This window comes from Ceratotherium simum, chromosome 6 (genome assembly GCF_057802395.1).
Source record: "Ceratotherium simum simum isolate JZ-2026a chromosome 6, ASM5780239v1, whole genome shotgun sequence".
Lineage (NCBI taxonomy): Eukaryota > Metazoa > Chordata > Mammalia > Perissodactyla > Rhinocerotidae > Ceratotherium > Ceratotherium simum.
In genome coordinates, this window is record NC_141905.1 from 5,614,119 (window position 1) to 5,638,115 (window position 23,997).

Genomic DNA, 23,997 nt, shown 5'->3' on the forward strand with positions numbered 1-23,997 from the left:
AAATATTAAGTGAAAAATTCCAGAAATAAACAACTCATAAGTTTTAAATTGTGCGCCATTCTGAGTTGTGTGATGAAACCTTGTGCTATTCCGCTCCTTTCCCCCACAGGACATGATTCATCCCAGTAAGTACGATACACTAAGATATTCTGAGAGAGAGAGAGAGACCACATTCACATCACTTTTATTACAGTATGCTGCTATAATTTCTATTTTATTAATTACTGTTAATCTCTTACTGTGCCTAATTTATAAAAAAAACTTTATCACAAGTATGTATATATGGGAAAACACATAGTATATATAGGGCTCGGTACTATCCGTGGTTTTAGGCATCCACTGGGGGTCTCAGAACGTATCGCCCTCACATAAGGGGGGGATGCTACTGCACATACAATGGAGTCTTGTTCAGCCATAAAAAAAGAATGAAATTTTGATATATGCCACAACATGGATGGATCTTGACAAGATTATGCTTAGTGAAATAAGCCAAACATAGACAAATATTGTATGATTCCACTTATAGGAGGTACCTACAATAGGCAAATTCATAGAGACAGAAAGTAGAATAGTGTTTACCAGGGGCAGGGGAGTGGGGCAGGGACAAACGAGGAGTTATTGTTCAATGGGCAGAGTTTTTGCTGGAGATGATGAAAATGTTTTGGGTATAGATAGGGGGATGGTTACACAACATTGTGAGTGTATTTAATGTCACTGAATTGTACACTTGCATATAATAAATATTATGTATATTTTACCACACTTCAAAAAAATGGTTACAGTGTTTTAAAAAATGACTTACGTATATCCTTTGAAAGACAAAATTTAATTGCCATGATGTTTGTTAGTAATTTTCAAATATAAAAATTAAAAGTTGAGCCCTCTGATAATAAATAAATAATACAAATCACTGATAACGCTTTACTTACCCGTTTGGGGCCACTAAAAATCTTTCTGGTATTTTCCTTTGATTTATCTCCTTGTTTATTTGGAGGCTTCTTCACACTTTCAGGCACACCAGGCAAGTCCTCTGTAAAATCCAAGTTTTCTGAAATGGTAATCAAAACTAGCTAGCTTCCTAATATTTCAAATTATCTACCAAACAACCTATGAACATTGGGGGAGGGCATACTGTAGGGAAAAAAGAATAAAGGAATAAAAGTACCATATAGTTGACAAAATACTCCCAACGATATTAAGTCCTATTCTCCCATTCTTACTCCCTGCTTATTCCCAGCTCTAAGAAAATCAGAAACCTAGCTGGTATGTATGTATGTGCTCCAGTTTTATTTTGTGTAAATGGCAAAATCAATTATTTTCCAAAATAACTGCTGGATATCTATGGACATTGACATTCAGACAGTTTAGTTTAAACATACACACACAACATCAGGTGGTATCTATGTAACATTTTTCTTGAATTTAAGTACAATGAACCATGTTGGCCTTCAAAGAATGCCTGCTAACATACACAAAGACTACATTTTAAAAAACCAAAAAAAGAGGATAGCTATCCTTGGCAAAAGATATAAAATGACCTAGTTCAATGATTTGTGGGTCTTCACACAAAACTAACCAAAAGATTAGATTAATCCTCAAATAATTATAAATGTTTATTTTTTTGTTTAGGCTACAAACAAAAAAACAGCCTAAACAAAAAAATAAAAAGACGACGACTTTTCTCTAGCCCAACCCTTAAAAATATTTGTTACTTCCTACATTATATGAAGACTCAAATTCCACCTTTGGATATATCAATCAAATGGTCTCTAATTTTTAAATTTTGTTTGGTATCAACTTGAAGTTTTTGAAAGGGAGCCTAATGATTTCAAACTTTAAACTTTAAAAAGTTACATTACCCCAAGATTACGTAAATTTCAGCCACAAATTTTCAACTGCCAATTAGGATAACTTGCTATCAAGGTTAGCATAAGAGCTAAGTAAGTTCAGTTGCAGCAGGACAGGAGCTCAGGATTTCTACATCATTACTTATGCTCCTGAGAAAGCAACTGTAAAGCTATCTGCCCAGTCATATCTCAAGTGACTAGCAAGGCTGCTGCAAACTTCAGTTCTCCCAGAGAGTCAAGACAACATTGGATGAATTCTGATAATAACCTTATTTTACTTATTTATTCTTTTGCAGCAGGGAGTAAGGGGTGAGCCCTTAAGAGGCTACTCCTACATAATTCTAGTTTTGAAGATAAAAGTGATTCTAATCTAGCAAAACTATGTTTAGGCCAAATAAAGCAAAATGGTAGGTAGTCTCAAGCATGACTTATACTCTATGGGAGAATCTATACGTAAGAATATTATTAGAATTCTAATTCACCATAATGACACTTCTTCTATGACCCTAACAGGACAAAAGCTTTATTTAACAAGTAAACAAATACAGAAAAACTGTATTCGGTTAAATATAAATAAATATAGCCCCTGTAACCCAGAAGCTTTCACATCTTCTTCTTCAGTCAACAGTCAATCCACTTCACAAAGTCCTTGTCAGATAATGACTGAATTATAGCAATGCTAACCTATTTCTTTTGTGTGTCTCTCCCAGTGGAGACTATCAACTCTTTGAAGACCTCTAGTTATTACTGGTCCTATTATCTTAAGAGACAAATTAAATTTTCACTGTTAAGAGTGAATAAATACTTAACTGGTACTTTTCAATTTCATTAAATCAACTTTATGATTTTTAAGATTAAGACTTAATTTTACCTTTAAACTTAAGATGTCTTGAGAATGTTTTTAACATTTGTTAGTTCATTAGTTTTGAGCCAAATACAAAGGCTACTTATTAATTTTAATTTTCTAATATTTCCCTTATTACAACCATCTATTATCCGTATAGTTCTAAATATCCAAAGTCTATCCTTATGTCCCCATTGCATTTGAATTTTCAAAGTTGAAACATCAAGATGTCTGGTATCTCTGTACACAAATACACACTTTAAGATTCTGAAGTGCTGATGGTAGAATTAAAACACAAATATGAAAAGATTTCTCAATCTATCAATTGGCTCCTTATAACGTGGGAATTGATTATTATTAACATTTAAAATGCTGTACTTTTGGATAAGGTAATCTGTGGTTCTAAATAGTACTTCTATTAAAATTAAACATAGTTAAAATTGAGTATCTAGGAGGAAACTAAAACTGATTTAAGCCTGAAAAGCATTTACTTACAATTTTTTTCTTAATCTTACCTGCATTATTAGTACTAGACTGACTGTCCTGGGAATTATCATTGCTTTCTGGAGGAGGCTGCAAGGAGGGTGATGGAGCTGTTTTAGTTCTTTTTTTGTTTGTCTTTCTTTCCACCTGGCAGTCGTCATCTTCATCATCTTCACTTTCACTGAGATCATCAAAGCCAAAATACTTAATTTTGTAATTAGAACTCCCAGAACCTCCTTCATCACCTCCTGTCTCATCATGATCTTCAAAACCAAAAAATTCAAGTTTAACATCCTTTTTGGATTTAGTATTACTAGGTCGAAATCTAGTAGTGGTCTTAGAAGTTGCAATATCTGCCTTTTTTCTTAGACGGCCAGCTTCTCCCAAGTCTGCAGGAGCTGATGGAGTGAACTCATCCATGCTGCGTTCCATAGTATCCTGTATGGTAACATTACAAACTGACAAGCAAGATGGATGTAAAACAGTGTAATCTCTAGTCCGTCCAACCGTCCCTCTAAAACTGGTCCCACAACTTACACTGCCTTTCTTTGCCTGATTCAGGCCATCTTTACTTGATTCACTGTTTGCTTTGGCTAAGGCCTGACTCTTGCCGTCCATTAGCTTATCAAAATTTGATGCTCCTTGTGAGGATTTTGCTTTATTTGCCCTACAGTACGTCCTACAGTTGGTTGGCCTAAGAACACTTTGCACGATGTCTTCCTCAATGGCTTCATTTAGATTTTCCAACCGATTTTTAAAATCCTCATCCTTCATCTCCAAAAGAGGATCACTATCCAAACTTAAAATACAGTCATCTGACCTGATATCTTCAAAATCATTATCCCATTCACACAAACCAGTTCTTACAGATCCCTTAACTGGAGACATTTCTGATGGAGATTCTGATCTTTTTCCAAGTTGGGAATTCCAAGTATCATTTGTTTCCTTGATTTCATCAGCTTTGTATCCAGAAGCCACTGTAGTTTCTGCATTGGGTTTCTTAGTACTGTCTTCAGCATTTTTGTAAATATGGTGACTATTCTTTTCATATTCTTCACTAAAATTCTCCATTTTATCTACAAAAATTAAAAATAAGTTGAAAGATAAAAACATGAGTGATATCAATGTAAAAGTTAACAAATAACAGGGATATCTGGCTAATTAATAGTACAGAAGCAACCAATCTTAAAATAATTACAATAATTTTTAATTGCGAAGAAATTAGTGTTTACATATTTGACAGTTCCCCTTCCAACTTCTTAGTATATAGCTCTCACGTCTGCTAGTGACCTCTCCCTAGGCATTCAAGTCCCTTAAAATTGTTACCCTAAATTCAAGAGATTTCAGCAGTGTTAAGCAACTGGATCAATTCAGAATGACATATAAATGACAGGCAAACCTTCTCAGAGAGATTATGGGTTTTTCAAATAAAAATGCTTAAATTAGAAACTATTTAGTAGAATCTAATAACACAATAAATAAAAACATTCCAGCAGTGTCTGTATTTCTCTGGGGTAGGGCTGCCCATAAGGTATGCCAGCTCTGTCTAGAAATCTGTCCCAGGGTCAGGTTTCTTTAGCTATTTCTGCTTTCCATTCTTTCTTCTAATCCTAAAAGCTATATAACTCGAAGGACTTTTTTTTTAACAGTGGCTCTGGTGCCTAAGTTAAGTAGCCATTTATGCATATCAGCCAATAGTAAAACTTAAACTGCCTATTCATTTTGTCCTTGGGGAATTCATTTTTGTTGTCTTTAATTTTTATCATCAGAAACAATTTTTTGTTAACCTTTCTAAATGACAGATGAAAATATGATTCAAATTGGTATTATGATTAATTCTCCCAGGGTAGAAAAACAATGACAAAATGTTTACGCCAGACAATGAAATTACTTTAAAAAAAAAAAGTGCATCTACATTTAAGAAAAGCCATTTACAGATCTCAACTAACAAACCACCAAATACAGGCAAAGGGATGCTTTGCATGAATTCACTGCACAATTTCTAATACTACCCAATGAGTTTAAAAATAATTTAACTCAAGATTTATACGCACTTACCTTTAGAAGGCATCTAATTTACAGCTATATCTGTTTTATTCTTGAATATTTCCCAGCAGAAGGCAAGGAACTATAGTTTTCATAATCTCAGAAGTACCAGTCATTAAGCATAAGATACTGAAAAGCTAAAAATTAAAAGCTGATTCTGAAATCTGATACCCTAAAGGGGTAGAAGGAAAGCCAAGTCTAAAACCAAACCGGAAGAAATAATACCACTGCTTTTATAGCAAGTGGAAAGAGCACTGGTAGCTTGAGTCTGGAGACTTGTGTTGTCCTGGTTAAACTAGCTCTTTAGAGCTCAGGCAAGACCTCAGCTTTGGGAGTTTTCCTAAGGGCTTCAATTTCCTCATCTACTCAAAAGGGAAGCCACTGACCTAGACTACTTTACAGTTACTGAAGGAGTTATTTCCTAATAAATGCCTATGGGAATGCTTAGTACACTTAGCTACACAAAGGTCTATGAGATGTTATTAAATGTCATACTACATCATTTTTATAATTATATAGCATTCCACTGTCTTATGTCACAAAATTTAGACTGTTTATAATTGTTTTATGTAATAAACATCCTTCTGACTAAAAAAAAGTTTATGTGAACAATAAACTTTATTATCCATGTTTTTTAAAATTACTACTTCAAGTTTGACTTATTACTCTCATTTTCCCTAAATTCAGAGAAGGTATGTGTTGTGTTTAACAGTTACTATTCTCATAAACAGGCTGCCTTTCATACAAGTCTAACTTTCTTGTAAGCTTACCTTGTAAATTTGTTTTGAGTGTAAAGTGTAAGAAACAGCCCTACAGAAAGAAGTAGTCTCACTAAAAGTTAGATATAAGTTACATCAGCAAGTATAATCTATTCATGTATTCAATTATATAGCATAAACAATCCTACACATGAATTACTGAAGAAGATTATACATTTTTAAGCTTCTGAAACACATTACATAGATAAAAGCCTAGTTTAATCAACAAAGTTCTACATAAGAAAAGCTGTCCTGGGGCCTGCTCCGTGGCTTAGCGGTTAAGGGCGTGTGCTCTGATGCTGGCGGCCCGGGTTCGGATCCCAGGCACGCCCCAAGGCACCACTTCTCCGTCCAACGTGAGGCCGAGTCCCACGTACAGCAACTAGAAGGATGTGAACCTATGACATACAACTATCTACTGGGGCTTTGGGGGGAAAAAAAATGAATAAATAAAATCTTTAAAAAAAAAAAAAAAAGAAAAGCTGTCCAAGTTCTCCACAACACTATTCTAATATAGGAAATAAATGCTTTCTATAGTCCTTCATCATTTAGCTCTCCAACAAATATCCATAACTTCACCTTGAAAGAGAGAGCAAGGCTATCTTATCCTAAAATGCAGAACAGCAACTACTTTCAACTCCCCTCCTCCCTCAAACAACCCAGCTTCTCCGTCTGATAAACCCACTTAACATCTCAAAACATCAAGCATATAAAGAAAAAAAAAAAAGAGATAAATAAAGATGAGTTCTTTTCTTACAGAGAGGCTAAGCATTACTCTGTTTTAATCTAAACCGACTATATAAACAGAAATGTATTTCTAGCTAAGATAACAGTTCAAGAGTTAAAGGAATGAGTGCTAGCTCTGTCACTTACTGGCTAAAATGAGGCCTTAAGAAGTTTTAAGTTCCAGGATACAAAATCAACATACAGAAATCAGTTCTATGTCTATACACTAACAATGAAGTAGCAGAAAGAGAAATTAAGAATACAATCCCTTTTACAACGGCAACAAAAAGAATAAAATACCTAGGAATAAATTTAACCAAAGAGGTGAAAGACCTGTACACTGTAAAACCATAAAACACTGTTGAAACAAACTGAAGAAGACACAAAGAAATGGAAAGATATTCCACACTCTTGGATGGGAAGACTTAATATGGTTCCTAAAGCAATTTACAGATTCAATGGAATCACTATCAAAGTTCCAACGACATTTTTCACAGAATTAGAACAAAGAATCTTAAAATTTATATGGAACAACAAAAGACCCCCGAACACCCCAAGGAATCCTGAGAAAAAGAACAAAGCTAGAGGTATCACTCTCCCTGATTCCAAATGATACTACAAACCTACAGTACTCAAAACAGCATGGTACTGGCATAAAAAGAGATACACAGATCAATGGAACAGAATCAAGAGCCCAGAAATAAAACCACACATCTACAGACAGCTAATTTTCGACAAGGGAGACAAGAATATACAAGGGAGAAAGGAAAGTCTCTTCAATAAACGGTGTTGGGAAAACTGGACAGCCACATGTAAAAGAATGAAAGTAGAACATTATCTTACATCATATACAAAAATTAACTCAAAATGGATTAAAGACTAGAAGGTTAGACCTGAAGCCATAAAACTCCTAGAAGAAAATACAGGCAGTACACTCTGACATCGATCTTAGCAGCATGTTTTTGAATACCACGTCTACTCAGGCATGAGAAACAAAAGAAAAAATAAACAAACGGGACTACAACGGACTACAGAGCTTTTGCAAGGCAAAGAAAACCATGAACGGAACAAAAAGACAACCCACCAACTGGGAGAAAATATTTGCAAATCATATATCTGACAAGGGGTTAATTTCCAAAATACATAACAAACCCATACAACTCAACAACAAAAAAACAAACCACCTCATCAACAAATGGGCAGAGGATATGAACAGACATTTTTCCAAAGAAGACATACAGGTGGCCAACAGGCACATGAAAAGATGTTCAACATCACTAATTATTAGGGAAATGCAAATCAAAACTACGATGAGATATCACCTCATGCCCGTCAGAATGGCTATAGTTACCAAGACAAAAAATAACAAGTGTCGGAGAGGATGTGGAGAAAAAGGAACTCATACACTGCTGGTGGGAATGCAAACTGGTGCAGCCACTAAGGAAAAGAGTATGGAGATTCCTCAAAAAATTAAGAATAGAACTACCATATGATCCAGCTATTCCACTGCTGGGTATTTATCCAAAGAACACGAAAACACGAATGCATAAAGATATATGCACCCCTGTGTTCACTGCAGCATTATTCACAATAGCCAAGACTTGGAAACAACCTAACTGCCCATCAAGGGACGAATGGATAAAGAAGATGTGGTATATATACACAATAGAATACTACTCAGCTATTAAAAAAGATGAAACCTTGCCATTTGCAACAACATGGATGGACCTTGAGGGTAAATAAGTCAGACGGAGAAAGTCAAATACCATAGGCTCTCACTCATAAATAGAAGATAAAAACAACAACGCACAAACACATAGATATAGAGATTAGACTGGGGGTTACCAGAGTGCAACGAGTGAGGGAGGAGGGCAAAAGGGGTGACTAGGCACATGTGTATCATGATGGATGGTAATTAGTCTTCGAGTGGTGAACATGACATAGTCTACACAGAAATTGAAATATAATGATGTACACCTGAAAAAATAAATAAATAAAGGTGCTGTTTCCAAGAAACAAAAAAAAAAATTTCTTCACCTGAAGAAACGAACTAGTAAAATCTGTCTCAAGGGCAGGGTGAACAGATAAAAGATAATATACTTAAGGATATTTTGCACGTTATAGAGCATCATATAAATGTAAATTATCACAGCTATTACAATTTGCCATAATGCAGGATACATTTTTAATAATCTTTTATTAAGACAAGTCTTTGTGGAATCTAATCTGCAAGTTCCTCAATACTCCCTCATGCAAGGAATCCAAAACCACACTCTAAGGCCTATTGTTCCTCCTCAAGCTAGAGGGTAACGACTGGATGTGTAGGAAGTTCTCAGTACAAGACTTAGCCTAGCACCATTTACAGTCGGATACTTAATAAATGCCTTTTAACATCACTAGATTTTAGCATCACTAGATAGTTAATCTTTTGTACATTGGGTAACATATAAGGGATGGAATTTACCTTAACGAAGAAGGCTACATGGAATTTGGAGTTTGAGAAGCACAGAGTTGGAAAACACAGCTAAGCCAATAACTAGATGTATAAAAATTCAGCAAGTCATTTTACCTCTCTAGGCTTCATTCTGCTTATCCAAAAAACAGTAACCAACCTCACATACAAGATTAATTAAATGTCTATTATTCCCTTAAAGAGTCTTAATTTTGAAAGAAAATAGATGGTTCCCTTAAAAATAATAACACAAACCTATCAGTACTTGCAATAATATGAGTATACAGTCACGTGCCACATAAAGTTTCAGTCAATCATGGGCTGCATATACGATGGGAGTCCCATAGGATTAGGACCATATAGCCCAAGTGTGTACACTGTAACATCTAGGTTTGTGTAAGTATACTCAATGATGTTCGCACAATGACAGAATCACCTAATAATGCATTTCTCAGAACTTATCCCTGCCATTAAGCGATGCACGACTGACTGTACATAGTTTTACAAAGGAAAATAAACAGGTGGGATGATTTAAGGTCTCTGTGAATGAAGTAAACTCTCTGAAGTATTTAAAAAGTGGGAAGGAAAATTTGATCAGAGATCTACGAATGGGTTTCATGGGTCCTGCAAATCTTGTGAAACTGTACGAAAAGAATGTGCACACATTTTTCAGGGACAGTACCTATAGTTTTAGCAAGTTTTCTAACACTCTGAAATATATTTTTTAGTTGGTTCAAAGGACAAAAGAAGGAGCAAAATACATGAAGGAAATCAGTATATGTTGATTATGGAGTTTCAAATCTCTACAACAAAGATGGATTATTCAATAAACAGTACTGGAACATCTGGGAAAAAATTAATTTGGTTTTTTACCTCAAACATGAAAATATATTCTAGATGAATCAAAGAGTTAAACATGGAAAACGGGGGCTGGCCCAGCGGCATAGTGGTTAAGTTCACGCGCTCCGCTTTGGCAGCCCGGGATTTGCAGGTTCCAGTCCCAGGTGCAAACCTATATACTGCTCAGCAACCCACAAACAAAATAGAGGAAGACTGGCAACAGATGTTAGCTCAGGACCAATCTTCCTCACCAAAAAAAAAAAAAAGTTAATAGAAAAAAAAACATGAAAAACAAAACTAGATACATATTATAAGATAAAAAGGAATTTAAAAAAATACATTACCCTGGAATGGGGAAGTTCTTTCTCAGATACAAAACCCATAATCCATATTAATTTATGTAAAATCTAAAATTTCAGCCTCGGAAAAATGTTAAGTCAAAAGGAACAATAAAATGTGAAAAATATGGGGGCCAGCCCCGTGGCTTAGCAGTTAAGTGCGCGCGCTCTGCTACTGGCGGCCCGTGTTCAGATCCCAGGCGCGCACCATCGTACTGCTTGTCCGGCCATGCTGTGGCGGTGTCCCACATACAGCAGCTAGAAGGATGTGCAACTATGACATACAGCTGTCTACTGGGGCTCTGGGGAGAAAAAGGGAAAAAAAAGGAGGAGGATTGGCAATAGATGTTAGCTCAGGGCCGGTCTTCCTTAGCAAAAAGAGGAGGACTGGCATGGATGTTAGCTCAGGGCTGATCTTCCTCACACACACACACACACACACACAAGTGAAAAATATAACTGCAACTCATATTATGAAAAAAGAAAAGTTGAGTTCCTTAACCTAAAAAGAGTTCCTACAAAGCCAGATGAATTAGAGACCTAAGTATGAAGGAGAAAATGTAAAGTTTTTAGAATACATGAGTATATCTTTACAACCTCAGGCAGGAAAGAATTCTTAAACAAAATACAAAAAGCATTTACCATAAAGGAAAAGAAAGAAATTTAACTGCATCAAAACTAAATCTATCCGTAAAAAAACACTAAGAGAACTACCAGACAAACCATAGTGGGGGATATTCAGACTTATGTAAAGAATGCCTACAACTCAATAACAAAAAGATACCCAATATAAAAATGATCAAGAGACTTGACCAGTCACTTCCTAAGAAAGGATATCCAATAAACACATAAAATATATTAAAAGGTGCTTATATTCATTAGTTATTAGGAAGATGCAAATTAAAACCATAATGAGATATCACTACACAACCACCAAAAGAGCTAAAATTCACAATGCCAAGTATGTGGAGGAGGTAAAACCACTTCAACTGGTGGGAGAGGAAACTGGACCAACCTCTTGGGCATTATCTATAAAAGCTAAACATCAACACTCATCCTATGACCCAATAATTCCACTTCAAAATACTTACCTAGCAGAAATGCATGCATACATGCACCAAAAGCATATTACATTGAACCACATGAAACTCCCATTTTTAAAACAATCAAATATTAGCAATTCCACATGGTTTAACATAATAGAAGTACACTCATAACAACATCATTCCCAAACAGTGAAACCTAAATATTCATTAACAATATAATCAATAAAGTGGTCTGTTCATAGAAAGAAATACCGCAGAGGGATAAAAATAAATAAAACTACATTTCTGCAGGAGCATATTTTAGTACAACCACTAATTTAAAATTAAAAATGTACATGGCAAAGAAACGGACTTACCCTTGAAGTAAGTTAATTTTATTTACAAGTATTTACTCTACAAATAACTTTCCATGAGTATGAAATAACATAAGTAACAAGGAAATTCACTACAACGTTGTTTCCTGGTTTTTGCTTTCATAAATACAAACATCTATCAATAAAGAACTAATTAAATATAGCCACTTATCTGAATACTATGTAGCTGTTAAAAAGAATAAGGTAAGTCTACATTATGTACAGCTATCGTTGCCCTTCCCAATGGAGATGAGGGAAAAGCTGTTCCTACTCTTGAACTGTATACTGTCTATAGATAGTCTGTTCAAAGGCTAAAAATGTAAAAACTGGCAAAGGTATATATTAAGTACCTTAAAGTATAACAATGGTACTGTAGTTATCTTCTTTGGAATCCTTATCTGTTAAAGAATTATACTTATATATGAAATACAATGCCTGGAATTTGCTTCAAAATAATCCATTGTGGAAAGAGAGCAGGTGGGGATAAAAATAAAACCAGATTGGCTACGAATTAATTTTTTTTAATTTTAAAATTAATTAACTTTATTGAAGCTAGATACACGCACATATACATCTGTATAACTGTATGCTAGTCTGTATACATTAACTGACCATAGATACTTCCTTCACCCTTCTTATAAGAAAGTGAAGATATTTCCTTTCAGTTTTCACCAAGCGCATCATTACACAGATGAGGAAAAAGAGGCCCCGAGAGTCTACTGATGGCAAAGGTTACGAATTAAACAAACAGCCAAAAGACCTCATAAAAGGACCCATACCAAGTTCTATTATATTACACTACCTATAATGCTGGCTGCTAAAAATTGAAACACAAAAGCAGATTAACCATCCTAATCCACGTTAATAGAAGAGGTCCAGATGAAGAGGTTAAAAACCTAATGTGTTGGGCAAATGGTAGTATCACACGATGTGCTGAGGACTAAATTTAAACAGAACCTTTGGCTTCTGACTAACGAGACTGTACAGATGATAGAGAAGTGGCTTTGGAGACTATAACTCACAAAATACAGCTGAGGAAACCAGAGAAGTTTAACTTAGGGAGTAAGCGAGCGCCGCCATTATATGCAAGGTGCCTTTAAATATCTGAGTGGCTGTCATAAGAGGAAACAAATGTATTCAATGTGTAGAAATCATCCAGTTCATAGAAACTATAAAAGCTGATGAGCAAGAACATTAAGATCAGTCAGAGCTGTCCAACAAAGAAAGGGGTGTCTAGGGAAAAGAGCATATTCCCTTGTCATAGAAGCAACAGTTGACAAAATGGGACTTGGTAAAAATTAACTTCTGCTCTGCAAAAGACACCGTTAAGAGAATGCAAGGACAAGCCACAGACTCAGAGAAAATGTCTGCAAAAAGTATGTCTGATATGGGGCCGGCCCCGTGGCTTAGCAGTTAAGTGCGTGTGCTCCTCTACTGGCGGCCCAGGTTCAGATCTCGGGCACGCACCGACATACCACTTCTCCGGCCACGCTGAGGCCGTGTCCCACATCCAGCAACTAGAAAGATGTGCAACTATGACATACAACTATCTACTGGGGCGTTGGGGGGAAAAAAAAAAGGAGGAGGATTGGCAATAGATGTTAGCTCAGAGCTGGTCTTCCTCAACAAAAAGAGGAGGATTGGCATGGATGTTAGCTCTAGGCTGATCTTCCTCACAAAAAAAAAAAAAGAAAAAGAAACCTTTGTCAAAAAAAAAAAAAGTATGTCTGATAAAAACACTTGTATCCAGAATACATAAAGAACTCTTAAAATTCAATGAGAAAATAAACAACCCAATTAAAAATGAGCAAAAAGTTTGAACAGACATCACCAAAGAAACTATAACGATATCAAATACGCACATGAAAAATGCTCTTCATTAGTTATCAGGGAAATGCAAAAGGCTAATTTCCTTAATATATTAAGAATTCTTACACATCAATAAGTCCAACGTTCCAGTAAAACACAGAAGCTAGAGACAAAAAGAGGCAATTAAAAGATTAAAAAAAATAGAAATGAATGAATAACTTATGAAAAGATGCTCTATTTCATTCACAATTAAAAATCAAAGTACAGGGCCGGCCCCGTGGCTTGGCGGTTAAGTGCACGCGCTCCGCTGCTAGTGGCCCGGGTTCGGATCCCGGGCGCGCAGCGACGCACCGCTTCTCTGGCCATGCTGGGGCCGTGTCCCACATACAGCAACTAGAACTATGTGCAACTATGACATACAACTATCTACTGGGGCTTTGGGGGGAAAATAAATACATAAAATTTAAAAGAAAAAAAAAATCAAAGTACACAATGTTATATGTCAATTATATCTCAATAAAGTTGGAAAAAAATCAAAGTAAAACAAAGTTGAACTATATTTATACTTACTAAGCCCTCAGTATGTGTCCGGTACTGTTCTAAACACTTTCCATCTATTAATTCATTTGATCTCATAGCAACCATCTGAGGTAGGTACTATTACAAGTTCACAAATCTTTATCCAACATCCATAAAGTTCTGAAAACTATAAGTTGTCTCATAATGCATTCTGAAGCAAAACCTGACCTCACCTAAATGAAGCTATTTACAGTATTTATCTTACTTAGGGTGATATTTTCTTTTTCTGAAGAACCACTGTCTTTGATTAGAGTGCCGCCTCAGACCCTGATGGGGTGTTAATGTAAAATATATACACTTTCTATATTCCAAATAACCCAAAATACAAGACAAATCTGGCCCCACAGCTTTCAGAGAAGGAAATGTGAATCTGTATCCCATTCTGCAGATGAGGGACAATAGACATAAATTACTGGTTGACAGTCACTCAGTTATTAAGTGGTGTTTGTCAGAAAAATAAAGCAATTTAAAAAAAACACAAAAACACTGGAAGCAACCCAAATGTCTGCTTTAACAAGGAACTGCTTAAGTAATTTACAGCACATAACGAAAATCAACACACCATGCAGCAATATTTTAAACAAAAAAGGGAGGGAGGACAGAAAGAAAACTTGCCTATACTGACACAGAACTATCTCCAAGCTATTTTAAGTGAAAGAGCAAGGTACAAAACAGCATGTTATCATTTTGTGGATTTAAATACATATATGTAACTGTTTGTATCACTTGTATGGGCACAACATATGTCAGAAAGGCTAAAACAAATAACAATAAATGGTCACTTGAAGGAGAACTGAGGTGACTGGGGAAAAGAGCTGGGAAGCTTTTAACTACTACCATTTTGTACAATGCATAAATATTACTTTTTAATTTAAATTTTAAAAAAATAAAGATGTACCTATTCTAAAATGAAAAAATTAACCTTCCAAAATAAACATTTTTCTACCTTTCAGCTAGGCAAAATCCCAAGTTTGACAGGAGGATGATGCAAAAAAACCCAAAAAAGCCACACTGTTACTTGGAAATTTGGCAATATCAACTGAAAATTTAAATGTTATATGCCCTTTCAATTCCACTTCTAGAAACATCTCCTACCACTATACTGAGAGACACGATGCTCAAAAACATTAGAAAGATGTTCAACGTAGCATTTATTTGTAATAGCAAAGGACTAGAAACAGCCAAAATATCCCTAAGAGACTAGTTTAAAGTATAGTACATCTAGAGAATGGAAAACCATGCATGAGGCTGCTAAAAAAGAACAAGGTAGATCTATAAATATTGATAAGTGTACATCTTAAAGATTTTTCCTTAAATGTTTTAGAAGGCACAATATAATATATATATATATCAGAGAGAGAACATATATATATACACATACGCGTGTACCCACATATATCACGCTCCCATTTGTTTTTTTTGTTTTTTTTTTTTGTGAGGAAGATCAGCCCTGAGCTAACATCCATGCTAATCCTCCTCTTTTTGCTGAGAAAGACCAGCTCTGAGCTAACATCTATTACCAATCCTCCTCCTTGTTTTTTTTTTTCCCCAAAGCCCCAGTAGACAGTTGTATGTCATAGTTGCACATCCTTCTAGTTGCTGTATGTGGGACGCGGCCTCAGCATGGCCGGAGAAGCAGTGCGTCGGTGCGCGCCTGGGATACGTACCCAGGCCGCCAGTAGCGGAGCGCGCACACTTAACCGATAAGCCACGGGGCCGGCCCTGTATGTGTTTTTAAGGATACACAGACTCACATGCTATGCATATTAAAGATTCTGAAAAGCTATATAAGAAACTGTTAACAGTATTTGCTTCTGTGGAAGAGAACTGATTTTTTTTACTGTCAACAAGGGTATGTGGCTATTTATCAGAGGCACCTAAAAAGCCACAGGAAAAACATGGCACATCTTCCTCAGTGGATTAATTTTACTCAAAGATTTGGAAAATAAAAAGAACTTCAAAATGATGTTAAGCATTTCAACTGGGAATTTATTTTTTTTTAACTTTATTTATTTATTTATTTGGTGAGGGAGATTGGCCATGAGCTAACACATCCATTGCCAATCTTCCTCTTTTTCCTGAGGAAGGCTGGTCCCGAGCTAACATCAGTGCCCATCGTCCTCTATTTTGTATATGGGACGCCACCACAGCATGGCTTGATGAGCGGTGCATAGGTCCACACCCGGGATCCAAACCTGCAAACCCCAGGCCACCGAAGCAGAGTGTGCGAACTTCACCACTATGCCACCAGGCCAGGCCCTCGACTGGTAATTTAAAACACTTTTATATTTTATAAAGCATACACATCAAACACAAAATTTGTATGTAATTTTAAAGGTAAAACAGTAAACATAAAACAACTCAAAAGTGCTACTCAATTGGGCCCACTACATAGAGCAGTGTAAGGCAACTGAACCTTCCCATATCCCCCATCAACACAGCCTGTGAAGAGTCTTACTACCTACTACCATAACCCACCCACACACCAAGGAGCTTGTTTATTCCGGTGGCTTCCTGCTCAACCTGCCCATCTCTGCCCACCAGTAGAATAGGAAACACACAACATACCCCAGCCCCTCCTCAACGAGTGGGCCTCCCTTCCAGATGGCAATAACTCTTCAAACTAGATACAAAGATCCCTAGACTACGCTAAGACCTTCCAAAATATATACAGACACAATTAAGTTTCAAGGAAATTCATTTCTAAATCCTCAACTTCCAATGTACTCTGGTCCAAAAACTGATCTGCCAACCCACCTGGGATTAATCATTCTCCCACAGTAGGAATAATGGCATATCCCTCATCTATCCCTAATCTAACTATGGTACATTGCTCCAGCTCTGGCATGACCTATAAAGAAATAATGTGATAGATTATTGGCTTCTGTGCTTAATAAATAAGTAAGTCTAATGCTGGGTAACAAATCCTTTGCATGTCAGGTGGTTTCCAATTACTGCTTTCCAAACAGAAACTCCTATAACAAAACTCTATTATTATTTTTGTCAATATGGTTTCTTAATATTTACATGTATTAAAAACTAAAAATAGATTGATGCCAAAGTCTTTTCTTATTCTAACAATGATATTCATCCACATACACATGAACTAACTGAAAAAGCCCCACCCATGTCATTACGAGGTATATTTCCAATAAATTTTGCCTTTAAAATGTATAACGTTCATATTTGATCAATTATGCATTAATAATTGTGGTCATAACAATCTAGACGAATTTTTAAATACTTAGAGCATTATAATCACAGAAAATTCTTAAATTTAAATCTATATACATATTTTTGTACAAAGAATTATGAAAAGGATGACCATTAAAAGACTAAACGTAAATATATTCATTAGGATAAAATTCTGAGGGGTAAGTGGTAGAGGGGTAAGTGGAATAGAAATACAATTTCAAAAAGAAAAGGGCTATTATAAATCTTCTGGCTGTTAAAGAAGGACTTTTTTTTTTTAATGTATGAAAGTAAACAGGGGGCGCCAGCCCGGTGGCGGAGCGGTTAAGTGCGCGAGCCCCACTTTGGCGGTCTGAGGTATGCAGGTTCGGATCCTGGGCGTGTAGACACACCGCTTATCAAGCCATGGTGTGGTGGCATCCCATATAAAACAGTAGAGGAAGATGGGCATGGATATTAGCCCAGGGTCAATCTTCCTCAGCAAAAAGAGGAAGATTGGCATCGGAGGTTAGCTCACGGCCAATCTTCCTCACAAATAAAAAAGAAAAGAAAAGTGAACAGCAAATAATTATGGCATTTGCAAGCAAGAAGGTGATTATAATAAAAGACAGGATAGCAGCTATTTTGGGGGTGAAAGAGAGAACACATGGAAGAGCTTCCGGAGTGTAGCTGGCAAAATTCTATTTCTTGATGTGGGTGGTGGTTTATAAGGGTGTTGCTTATAAATAATTCATTAAACTAAACATATATTTCTATATATCATATTGTGTGGTTTTCTATATCTGTTTTATTTTATAATAAAAAAATCAAAAGAACTCACTATGATCCCTAAATTGCATGTTAGTTTTATTTTAAAATGTCAATATTTACAAGAAATTATATTATTTATTATTTTACAAGAAATTATATCCTTTGCAAGCATTTAAATTTAAGATCAATATTTTCATGACTAGCAATCCCACACCTAGGTACTTAGCCAAGAGAAACGAGGACATACGTCTACACAAAAACCTAAACGTGAATTTTTATAGCAGCTTCATTCATAATTGCCAAAACCTGAAAACAATCCAAATGTCCTTCAACCAGTGAATGTATTATGTTACATATATACAATGGAATACTACTCGGCAATAAAAAGGAACGAACTATTGACACAAAAGCAACAACATGGAATATTCTTAAAAGATTATGTTAAACGAAAGGAGCCAGACTGATACAGCTACATACCGTATGATCCCACGTACATGACATTTTGGAAAACACAAAACTACAGGGACAGAAAACAGACCAGTGGATGCCAGGGGTTGGAGGTGGGAGAAGGGACTGACCACAAAGGAGCAGGAAGCAGGTGATGAAAATCTTCTTTATCTTGCTAATGATTACATAATTGTATACATTTCCACAGAACTTTACAGTTTTGTTTTGTTTAAGACATTACACCAGATATCTTCCTCTTGTCCTTCCTTGTCCTTGACCTACTCTAGACCCTGATCTCAGCCCCAGGAAGCTGACCTGTATCAAAAAGTTTCCTTACCCTCAGGCTTCCATTGGGTTCTACCCATGAGGAGCCGGAGGAGGACAAAGGAGGGAAGGAGGAAAGTTAAGCTGAGGTATTTTTTACTCCTCCGGCGCCTTCCTTATGAGGCCCCTCAACAGAAGGATACTGCTCCTCTTAAGGTGGCTTCCTCTTTATGGCTCAGATAATCCCTTGCCCCTGTGAAAATGGCTGATAACAGCTTCAACACAGCTAACCAAGGCTAGGGCACTATCCCTTGTGCTTTCCCTAACATTGCTCCCACACCCTTGTAAATATCCCTTTTATAAATAAACCTTCCTAGTATTAGCCTAATTGGGGAACACCATCTGTTTCAAGTTGGGACCCTGACTGATAAATCAAGATGCAAACTTTAAAAATATATGGGCGGGCCCGCCCCGTGGCTTAGCGGTTAAGCGCCCGCGCTCCGCTACTGGCGGCCCAGGGTTCAGATCCTGGGCGCGCACCGACGCACTGCTTCTCTGGCCATGCTGAGGCTGCGTCCCACATACAGCAACTAGAAGGACGTGCAACTATGACATACAACTATCCACTGGGGCTTTGGGGAAAAAAAAAAGGAGGAGGATTGGCAATAGATGTTAGCTCAGAGCCGGTCTTCCTCAGCAAAAAGAGGAGGATTAGCACGGATGTTAGCTCAGGGCTGATCTTCCTCACACACTCACACACACACAAAATATATATATATATATATATATATAGGCACGGGGCGGGGGTGTATGAAGTGGGGACAGTTTTAAAAAACTTTTCAAATGATTTGTGAACAAAGGTCTGAAAACTGCTCTAGGAAAATTTGGTTCTAAAGCCACCATGCCTCTCATCTGTTTCTACGGGTCATGATCCAAAATGTAAACACATCTTGTCATCTACCTTCTTCTGTACTCTAATACTCAAAATGTATCAGTACTTTCCAATCTCATAATCCAACAAGCCACCACCACCACCCCCCACACCCTTAAATCCAGAGTATCCAGGCCTCAGTGATCAGCATACTCACATATACCTGGGGATTCATTCCCTCTACCATTTCCTTGCCCTAGCTGAAACCTGACTAAGAATGCTTTTCTCCTGCAGCCCCCTCTAGTAGCGCAGAGTAGGATGGTTTGGGGTCACTGGTATGCTGGCTCTTCAGAGCCTCTTTATAAAACTAATACTTCTCCACCCTCTAATAAAAGCCCTTTCTTTTGAGGCTTGTGTCACCTAGCTAGTTACCCTCTAATCTACCCCATACCTGACATCTAACAACCTCTTATTTCTTCATTTAAGGATTTTACATGAGATTTATAATCTACCTCTCCAAGCCAGTTTTGCTATCATCATGAATTCCACCAAATCCCAACCTCCTGACCTCCCAATTCTTTAACCTCCCATTAACCGTCTTCTACATTCCATCTCAGCCACTAGTTACCACTATTTCATCCAGGAACTTGTCATGGCTTCACCTCTTAAATATTAAAATCAGATAACTCACTTTTTAATCACAACCTACCAACTATCCAACTTCCTTATTCCAGTAATCCCATTCTTGACTCTTATTTAAAAAAAGACTCTCAGTATACTGACTCCTCTTCTCTCCTTTCTCCTATCCACCACCAGCAATGCCCAGTTTCTAAACATTTTCAATTCCACAGTCCATCATTTCACTCACTTTCTGAGCAATATCCTAAATTCTCTTTCTTCTCTGTTTATCCCACACCTTGTCAGTCAAAATGGCAATCCAGGATAAATCTCATTATCCTATCCAATATTCTATATTCTGTGCAGGTTCTGGTCAACAGGGCCTACTAAAGGACGGGAGGAAGCACACTCACTCACATAATGGGTAGAGTATGGCCATGAGTTTTGGGGTTTTTTTTTTTTTTTTTTTTTTGGTGAGGAAGATTGTCACTGAGCTAACATCTGTGCCCATCTTCCTCTATTTTGTATGTGGGACACGGCCACAGCACGGCCTGGTGAGCAGTGCATAGGTGCGCACCCGGGATCCGATGCCCCGAACCCCAGGCTGCCAAAGCGTAAGGAACGAACTTAACCACTACACCGGGCCGGTCCCATGACCATAAGTCTTTAAGGATACAAACTTCAACTAAGGCCTCAACAATGTCCTGCAATTCTCTCTCTAGACAGCTCCTTTTTCCACTTTCTCCGACATCTGTTTGAACCCTTTGCTCCTCCCCTCCAGCCCTCACACACCCTGCCCTTCTTTCTTTCTTTCAGAGATAACCTGTACTGTCACGGGGGGGGGGGGGGCGCACACACATGGTTTCATCCTTAAACCACCTTATCTTCCATCCTCCCACTAAGCTCACATTTTCACCCAGCTTTCCTCAGGTCCAGGAAATGCAGCATCCATTCTCCCAAGACCACTCTCCCCCTGTGCTTTGGATCCTATGCTTCAAGGCTTTCTCATGCAATCAAACCTTCCAGAACCCCTCATACATCTCTATCCGCCCTTTTTCTTCTCTCCTTCGAACATCTTTAATAAGCTGTGTACACTTGCTACCCCCATTTTCTTCCTCACTGTGTACTCACTACCCAGACCACTCCAATCCAAGCTGCAAACTCCAATGCCTGCTTTACAGTCCTCATTTCTGTTGACTTTGCAGCAGCATTCCAATTCAGTTGATCCTTCATGAAACACCTTTCTGCTGGCCTCTATAAAATACTACTTGCTTGATTTTCATTCAGGTGTTCTAGCTGCTTCTATTCAATTTCCTCATCTAGTTTTTCTTCCTCTTCTCTCCATCCATTTAGTATTGCAAGTTCTTCACAGCTCAGTACTTTTCTCTTACATTCTCCTTAATGACTTCATCTAATCCTATACTTTCTAATAACAATTTATATGCTGAATCTTAAATTTATCATCTCCAACCAAGACTTACCTAAGTTCCATACCAGCAGATCCTACTGCCTCTTGAACATATCACAAACATCTCAAACCCAATGTGCCCAAAACTGAACTGATGAACTTTCCCTCAAAATGTCCCCTTATCTAAATGAATGACACTACCAGCTGCTCACATTAGATACCTAGGAATCATTCTTGATGTCTCCTTCTTCCTCAATGCCCATGTCACCAAGCTCTGCCCTTTTTGTCCTTTCTCAGTAGCTCTCAAGTTAAATGTCAGCCTTGCCCCCATCCCTCACTCAGACCAGGTAAATGAGCCTATTATGCACTCTTATAGCACTCTATATTCTTCTGTAATTTTCAGCACACTTATTCTTTATTCTATCTATCTTGCCCACTAGAATGTGAATAAGGTAATATCTTGTTCATGGACATACACCCAACATTCAGCACACGGGGAACACTATAACAGCTGGATGGTTGGAAGGAAGGCACACCCAAGACCTTCCTATGAACAAGTTCATCCTTCTCTACCACCAGAGAAGAGTTGAGGACTGCTTTCTAAACAGTCAGAGGCTGGACCAGAAAAATTTATGATGTATCATCTGGCTCTAAATTTTAAGAATATGGAATACGCATGGAAAATGCTCTGAAAAGCATCAAGTATCACACAAATGTGCTGTCATTGCTTTACAAGCACTTATTTATCATTACCAGCAGAAGTCAACAGCTCTATTGCTAGAGGGCAGAGACTATGCTTACAGTTTTCATGTACTACCCCATGGCTGATATTCAACCTGGACCTGAGGGGAAACTCGTTAGTGGTCACCTGCACTTTTGTTATTGCTCAAACCTTGAGAATGATCCTCCCTTCACTAAGAAAATCTTTTACAAGAAATTAAAGCTCTACTTTAAGACAAAATAAATTTAATTAAAATTACAGTGTCCCATAATTTGCATATTGTTGAATTTCAAAAAATAAAAAGTAGAAGATACTTATTACCCGTAAAAATAAGGTCAGTTTTATTCCCTAAGTACTAAGGAGTTTGACCATCATTCTTATTAAAAAGAAAAATTTAATAGCAGCAAGAAGGAATCCATAATTTTTTGTCAAAATAAAGTTATTTCCAACATCAAGATAAAACTGATCATATAGTGACAGTCTGTTATTTAAAACACAGGGCTTTAAATAAACAAAATTAAGTTCACTCAAGTCAGAATATAGCAGCACTGTATGAAAAGAACACTGGATGTTTCTCAGATCTTCCACTTAATAGTTCAAGTTACTCAACCTCTCTGAACTGTGCTTTACTATCTATAAAATGGGAGTAAAGCTTGCCTTACACAGTTGTGATTAAGGATCAACTGATATACAAAGGGCTCAGCACAAAGTAGGAACTTAATAAATAACAGGTCTCTTATCCACTTCTTAGATAGCAGCTGATTTTAAGTAAGACTTAAGTGTATTCTACACAACAATTACATTCAATATCTAAATTAAGGCAAGTAACTCTTGCTGATACTATAGTTTCAGAATTCTTCAATAATCCTCATTAATCACCTGTCTTTTATCCAATAAATACATGACAACCTCACCTCAGGTCACAAGTTCCTGGCCTAGTTTTAAGTTTTCAGGAATGGAACCATTCATTTCCCCTTCTAAAAATTATCTTCAGTTTTAAATCAAAGTTCTTAACTTCCTGATAATAACATCCCTCTAACTTATACAAATACTCAGTGCAGCTTTAAGCAAATGGAAAAAATTTATTGGCTACAAACCCAGTCATGCAAATTAAAGAGCCTATGCAGCAGTTATCTCAATATTTGGCAGGATGTGTAGACTGAATCCCAGCTGGCTGGCAAGTAAAGTGTGCCAAGTACAAATATAAGTCTTTGCACACTTTATTCTAGAGTTCAGATTAAAAACCTGCAGCAGACAGCACAAAGAAAATGGAAGTAGCTTCATATAAAAGTCAAGAGAAGCCTTCTTTTACCCCTACTGCTCACAGCCCTCGATTCCACACTTTTAAAGAATATTCCAAGATCTCTTAAAAGGGCAAACTTTAGGTCCTGCTAACAGTCATTTTTAAGTGGCACACCTGTTTGTGAACTCAATGGCTTTAATATTAACTGCTACTCAAGTATTTGCAGATAAAATAGTAAATCTTGAATTTGCTTTAAAATAATCCAGGGGGTAGAGGATGGGAGGTGGAGAGAATAGGTGAGTACAGATGAAACAAGATTTGCCATTTACTGACAACCACTGAAGCTGTTAAAAGTTTTTTGG

The 23,997-nt window shown here is 37.0% G+C and overlaps 1 protein-coding gene across 2 annotated transcripts in view; it reads right to left on the reverse strand.

Annotated features, from left to right (window-relative positions):
* The window catches only part of WAPL (WAPL cohesin release factor), a 97,512-nt gene that overhangs the window by 66,659 nt on the left and 6,856 nt on the right, over window positions 1-23,997 (reverse strand). Inside the window, exons 3-4 of one of the 2 annotated variants that reach the window (XM_014789014.2) lie at window positions 3,207-4,250; window positions 930-1,030 (exon numbers count right to left, since the gene is read on the reverse strand). In XM_014789014.2, the coding sequence (XP_014644500.1) occupies window positions 930-1,030; window positions 3,207-4,250 (1,145 nt within the window). Of the gene's footprint in view, window positions 1-929; window positions 1,049-3,206; window positions 4,251-23,997 lie in introns of both variants that reach the window. The other variant, XM_014789013.2, reaches the window with a different exon arrangement.